This window comes from Drosophila mojavensis, unplaced genomic scaffold (genome assembly GCF_018153725.1).
Source record: "Drosophila mojavensis isolate 15081-1352.22 unplaced genomic scaffold, ASM1815372v1 contig_74, whole genome shotgun sequence".
NCBI lineage: Eukaryota > Metazoa > Arthropoda > Insecta > Diptera > Drosophilidae > Drosophila > Drosophila mojavensis.
In genome coordinates this window covers 17,490,149-17,496,871 of record NW_025318899.1, presented here as the reverse complement: position 1 = coordinate 17,496,871, position 6,723 = coordinate 17,490,149, and the positions used below count along the sequence as shown (strand labels likewise).

At 44.7% G+C, this 6,723-nt stretch overlaps 1 protein-coding gene across 1 annotated transcript; it reads left to right on the top strand.

Annotated features, from left to right (window-relative positions):
- The first annotated feature begins 404 nt into the window (after positions 1 to 404).
- LOC122757520 lies at positions 405 to 6,310 on the top strand. The gene has a single exon (XM_044009840.1). It carries the CDS (start codon positions 991 to 993, stop codon positions 6,211 to 6,213), a length of 5,223 nt encoding a protein of 1,740 aa, XP_043865775.1. The 5' UTR covers positions 405 to 990; the 3' UTR covers positions 6,214 to 6,310.
- The last annotated feature ends 413 nt before the right edge of the window (positions 6,311 to 6,723 follow it).

The following is a 6,723-nucleotide window of genomic DNA, read 5'->3' as shown; positions in this document are numbered from 1 at the left end:
AAATATAATTGTTGGGCTCAGCAATCATCGCTTCATTGTAATTAAGAGCGGCAGTTCATAGAATATGTTATCATGTAAGAGAATTTGTAACGGAGATCACGCTCTCCCTTTTGCGTTGTCTCTTTCACCCACGCACCGGCTCAGCTTAATCCGCCGGCTCGCGTACATTGTAATTAGTATGCAATTAACTCTTGTTTAGAGCAGATGCAGTGTTAGATTGACTATTACAAACATAGTAGCGGACAGCACGACAGACTAGTCGCTTGCTCGCGTCTATCACATAAACTCTGTAAACTCTAATAATCGCTAATAAACTAATCACTAAGTAAATTCAATCGTTTAATAATTTAAAGCTATTCGAAAAATCTCGATAGCTCAACATTTGGTGACCCCGACGTGATATTTTCGTTTCTTTCTACATATTTGCATATATATATTGACAGCATCACATACATACATACACCCGTGAATATAAGCAGTGTATATAGCGATTAGTTGCGTGCCGTTACTTTGCCAATTCGCCAGACACTCTTTCGTTCGGTCTGCAATACACTGGCGCCCGTAAAAGTAGTACACATGCGAAAACTTCTGCAAATGACAATCTAATAAAGAATCAGCTAATTTCTGAACTATGTCTATGGTTAGTGACTGCGTGTTCTATAGCTTCAATCTATAAGTGATTAAGTTTGCATAAGCACAGTGTAATTACATGCTTGCCGTTATTCTTCGTTGACATTGCACTTTTTCGCCACGGCTGCGATACGAGCGCGTCCATAATAATCGTACCGGTGTGCAACAATTCATACGTGTATATTATTTGAGTACCATAATATAATTCTTTGCCAGTTTATTAAAGTTGCAAGTACTCTGCTCGACAAATACGACTTATTCCAAGTTTGTGTCTGCGCTATATATACATTTACTTACTCTTGCAATCGCGCTCGCACCAACGACTTTGAACTCTATCGTGTTGCTCTTGCTGTACTCGTCATGGCGAATTTAGATGCTAGTGCAGTTGCTCCCGAAGATCGCGTGCGGTTTTATAAGCTCAAGGTACAGTCGGTGTTTGAACGCGTAAAAAAGCTACAATCCAAGGTCGATTCAGATGCTCTTGCCGATCACAGTGACAGCACTCTAAATGTTCTACTGGAGCATATCGACAAGCTAAGCCACTCCTTTAGCAAGGCCCATGAAAGTCTAGAGGAGCTCGACTTTACTGAGATGTCCAGCAATTTGCGCACTGACTTTGATGATTTAATAATGGTCATGCAGTCAACAATAATGTCCGAAGTGCAAAGTCGTACTGCTCAAGTGCATCATAGTTCCACGTTTAGCCGTCCAAGTGACCCTCCTCGCGCATCCGCTCCCAGATTGCAGGCTGCACCTGCGTTGCCGCCATTAAAGCTACCTACGTTCAGCGGTGGATATGCTAATTGGGCTGATTTCTACTCAATGTTTTCTACAATCATTGAAAGTCGGCCAGAAATCAGCAATATGGAAAGACTTCAGCACCTCCGGTCCTGCCTCGATGGCGCAGCGTTGGATACGGTTCGCTCTTTGGAAATTTCTAATGATAATTATACAATTGCCATAAATTTATTAAAGCAGAGATATGATAACCGACGTTTAATCTTCCAGGCCCACATCGTAAAGATCTTAGGTCTCAAAAGAGTAGAAAACGGATCCATAATCAAGCTGCGTGAGCTATCTGACAGCTTCAATGTCCATATGCGTGCGCTCAGTAGTCTGGGCACAACAGAGCAGATAGCCAGTGCCATGATTGCTCAGATACTGCTACAGAAGCTTGATGAGGCCTCACAAGCTAAATGGGAAGAGAAATTGGACAACTCAGAGACGGCTCTTCAGATACCCAGATATGAAGAAGTCTCCTCATTTCTTGAGCTTCGTTGCCGTACTTTGGAATCGATGAAATTTGCTCTTACAAACTATTCGTCAAGTAAGCCGATGAATTCTTGCAGTAAGGTTGCTACCAGTAGATCAGCATTTCTCGTAACCGGCCACAGTACTCACAGTTGCAATTTTTGTAATGATCTTGAGCACACAATCTACAAATGCCCAAGATTCGCAAACTTGTCTCCTAGTCTTCGCCTGAATGAGGTCCGAAAGGCTGGCTTATGTTTGAATTGTCTCAAGGGAGGTCATCAGTCGCGACAATGTGGCTCGCGCAGTTGTCGGGTCTGTGGAGTCAAGCATCATACGCTTCTTCATCTCGGCCACTCCAGCACATCGCAGGCAGCAATTCCGCCCCATCAACAATCTTCAACATCAAGAGTACAGACCATCCCTCAGCCCTCAGCACCAGCCACTACTCTCTTATCCAAGGATCGGCACAGCGATGTTGTGCTCCTGGCTACCGCAGTGGTTCTGGCAAGGAATCGGTTTGGCGAGCTTGTTCCTTGTCGTGCGCTTTTAGATTCAGGCTCTCAACTACATCTCATTACAGCCAGATTTGCGAATCTCCTGCAACTTAAGAGAACAAAATCGGTGGCATCTGTATGCGGCGTAGGCGACTCCAATGTTGCCATGGATGGCAGCAGCATTTGCCTCACTCTTCAAGCTCATGCATCTGAATATACAACTAGCATAACGGCTATGGTAGCTACAAATATAACTGGCAGGCAGCCCAGTTCTAATGTGAATACGAGCAATTGGAGCATACCGCAAAATATAGTGCTGGCAGATCCAGCTTTCCATAGGCCGCAACGAGTAGATCTGCTTATCGGAGCTAGCCTGTTTTATGATTTGCTCTGTGTGGGACAAATCAAGTTGATGCCTGGACTTCCATTGTTACAGAAGACTCGTCTTGGTTGGGTTGTATCAGGTGGCGAGGCTCGCAACCACAACTCCGTGCTAATAGCTTCAAAGACGCCTTTGGATCCGATTACAGACTCCTGTGCTGATATCAAGTTGGACAGTCTCGTTCGTCGCTTTTGGGAAGTTGAGCGCTGCAGCGATTCCATTGTAAGGTTCAGCAAGGAAGACTCAGACTGCGAAGCGCATTTTGCGAGGCATTACAATCGATTGGCTAGTGGCCAATATACAGTACGCCTGCCTGTTAAGCTTAGTTGCGAGCTTCTTGGAGATTCTTATGAGCAAGCGCGACATCGGTTTCTCAATTTGGAGAAGAAATTGAGTCGTTTGCCGCATATAAAGTCTCAATACTCAGCATTTCTGAAAGAGTATCTTGAACTTGGTCACATGTCACGCGTTCCTCTAAATTCATTCCATCTATGCAGATATTTTCTTCCTCATCACTGCGTTCTGAAGGATGATAGCACAACTACCAAGCTTCGCGTCGTCTTTGATGGATCTGCATCTACAACAACTGGGCATTCGTTGAATGACATTCTAATGTCAGGTCCCGTCATTCAGCCAAAATTAGTCGACATATTATTGCGCTTCCGATCTTATCCAGTTGCACTCACCGGCGATATTTGCAAAATGTATCGTTGCGTGAAAGTACCTGAGCCGGACAGCTATCTACAATGCATTTTATGGAGGAATTCGCCAGATGATGAGTTGGAAGTTTTCAGGCTTGATACGGTAACATATGGAACAAAACCAGCGTCATTTTTGTCTGTGCGCGCCATGCATCAGCTTGCCGTAGATGAAAGGAACGCATTCCCAGTCGGGTCCGACGTACTGCTTCGCGATTTCTATGTTGATGATTTGATTAGTGGAGGAAATTCAGTCGAAGAAGCAAGACTTGTTATGCAAGAGACAGCTGGAATCTTGGCATGTGGGAAGTTTAAATTGAGGAAGTGGTGTTCAAGCCATCCCATGGTGCTGGACGGCGTAACAGACTGCGACAAGGAATCGCTCATTAGGTTCAATGATGGCAGCGACATTACAAAGACACTTGGCCTTGCATGGGATCCGGCATCTGATCAACTTCTTTTCTCATATCTAGCCCTGAATTCAGCCTCTAAGCCCTCCAGGCGCTCTGTTCTCTCGTCTATTGCTAGGTTTTATGATCCCCTCGGCCTGGTCGGCCCAGTAATAACGAAAGCTAAAATCTTCTTGCAACAACTCTGGAGGCATAAACTTGATTGGGATGAGAGTCTCCCGTCTGCATGTCACACTGCATGGCTAGACATTTGCAGCAACTTTGGCAATGGTCTTAGTAGTGCATTTCCCAGGCTATCATTAATACCAGGATCGAAGGTTGAGGTCCATGGATTCTGCGATGCCAGCATCGAGGCATACGGAGCTTGCATTTATATTGTATCCAGAGGTCAGCATACCATCAGCAGGTTGCTTTGCTCTAAGTCTCGAGTTGCGCCTCTAAAAACGCTCACGGTTCCCAAGCTGGAACTATGCGGGGCAGAGTTGCTTGCGCGTCTAATGAATGAAGTGGCTCGCTTAGGCATTTTCGCAGGCGAGTTTCATTGTTGGTCTGACTCTACTGTTGCGCTTTCTTGGATCAATGACGAGCCCGGACGATTTAACGTTTTTGTTTCAAATCGCATCGCCACGATACAAGATCTCACATCAGCAATGGAATGGCACTATATACCTACAACACTGAATCCCGCGGATATATTATCTCGGGGTGCATTGCCCTCGGATTTAAATGCATCATTACATTGGTTCAACGGTCCAGGTTTCCTCTGTAAGCCCAGATCTCAGTGGCCAGTCTCAGCACTTCCAGAAAGAACTTCAATTGAGCGTCGAAGAACTGTGCTTCTTGTAAAGGACGCAGTCCATGATGTCTCTATGGACTGCAAGTTTGTGAATTCTTTCGGCCGCTTGCAGCGTACGTTTGCATACGTATCAAAGTTTATTAAAAAAAGTCATGGTCCAGGAATAACCCTAGCAGACATCCGGAACGGCACTCATATACTGTTAAGAATGATTCAACGAACACATCTCTCAGACGACATAAATGCTCTTCGAAATAAAGGAATGGTTCCGTCATCCAGCAGTCTAGCCTCGCTGTCACCGTTCCTTGATGAGATTGGGCTGCTACGTGTCGATGGTCGTCTCAAAAACTCAACTTTAAATTTCGATAGTCGCCATCCAATTATTTTGCCCAAAGTTCATCCAGTAACTAGAGCCATCATAATGCATTTCCATCAGCGAAACTTGCACGCTGGTCCCCGAGCAGTGCTAGCGTTGGTTCGTTCCCAATATTGGCCAATTGGAGGTAGAAAAACTGTAGCCAGTGTAATTCAGAGATGCGTAATTTGCTTTCGTGCAAGGCCCCGACTCGTTGAACACATAATGGCAGATCTACCCAAGGATCGAGTCGACGGCTATCGGGTCTTTGGAGTGACTGGAGTCGACTTTTGCGGACCCTTCTTTTACAAGCCTGAGTCACGAAACAAGGCGCCTGTGAAATGCTACGTTTGTGTGTTTATTTGTTTTGCTACGAAGGCTATTTGGTTGGAGTTAGTCAAGGATTTAACTACCGCGGCATTTTTGCATGCACTTCAACGTTTCATATGCACCAGAGGAAAGCCAAGTCAAATCTGGTCGGATAACGCCACAAACTTTCTTGGTGCCCGCAATCAGCTTCAGGAGTTGAAGCGTCTATTTCTGTCAGACACCCACCAGAAGGCTGTGAAGGATTTCTGTTTGGCAGACTCAATCGAATGGCATTTCATCCCTCCACGATCACCTCACTTTGGTGGCTTGTGGGAGGCTGCAGTGAAGACAGCGAAGCATCATTTTTACCGATGTGTTGGGTCCTCCGTCCTAACTTACGATGAGCTTCGCACACTGGTTTGCAACATCGCTGCTGTCGTTAATTCACGCCCTTTAGTTTCGATTTCAGAGCACCCATCAGACATAGACGTGTTGACTCCTGCGCATTTCCTCAACGGTGGCCCTCCTTCGTCTTTCAGTGAGCCAAACCTAACCGGGCTCAATTTTAATCGTTTGGATGCTTGGCAGCGCGTAAGCTATCTCCAGCAGGTGTTCTGGACTCGTTGGCGGGACGAATATCTCAACTTGTTACAACAGCGAGCGAAATGGAGAACCTCTAAACCTGGCTTGGCTGTTGGCAACATAGTTCTTGTGAAGGATGAGAATCTACCTTCACTTAAGTGGCCACTAGCCAGAATAATCGAACTTATCCCTGGAAGTGATGGCGTTGCACGGGTAGCCCTACTAAAAACAGAAGCTGGCGAGATAAGAAGAGCTACAAATAAGCTGTGCTTGCTGCCCCTTAGGGATTCTGTTGAAGACTAAGTCTTCAACGGGGGGAGGATGTTGGGCTCAGCAATCATCGCTTCATTGTAATTAAGAGCGGCAGTTCATAGAATATGTTATCATGTAAGAGAATTTGTAACGGAGATCACGCTCTCCCTTTTGCGTTGTCTCTTTCACCCACGCACCGGCTCAGCTTAATCCGCCGGCTCGCGTACATTGTAATTAGTATGCAATTAACTCTTGTTTAGAGCAGATGCAGTGTTAGATTGACTATTACAAACATAGTAGCGGACAGCACGACAGACTAGTCGCTTGCTCGCGTCTATCACATAAACTCTGTAAACTCTAATAATCGCTAATAAACTAATCACTAAGTAAATTCAATCGTTTAATAATTTAAAGCTATTCGAAAAATCTCGATAGCTCAACAATAATGTTATATATAAAGATAGTTTATCAAACTTGAAAGTATATAATTATAATATATACAAAGAAAATATTATATTCTTAAAAATATTACACACACATTTTAAATATGTACATATGTAT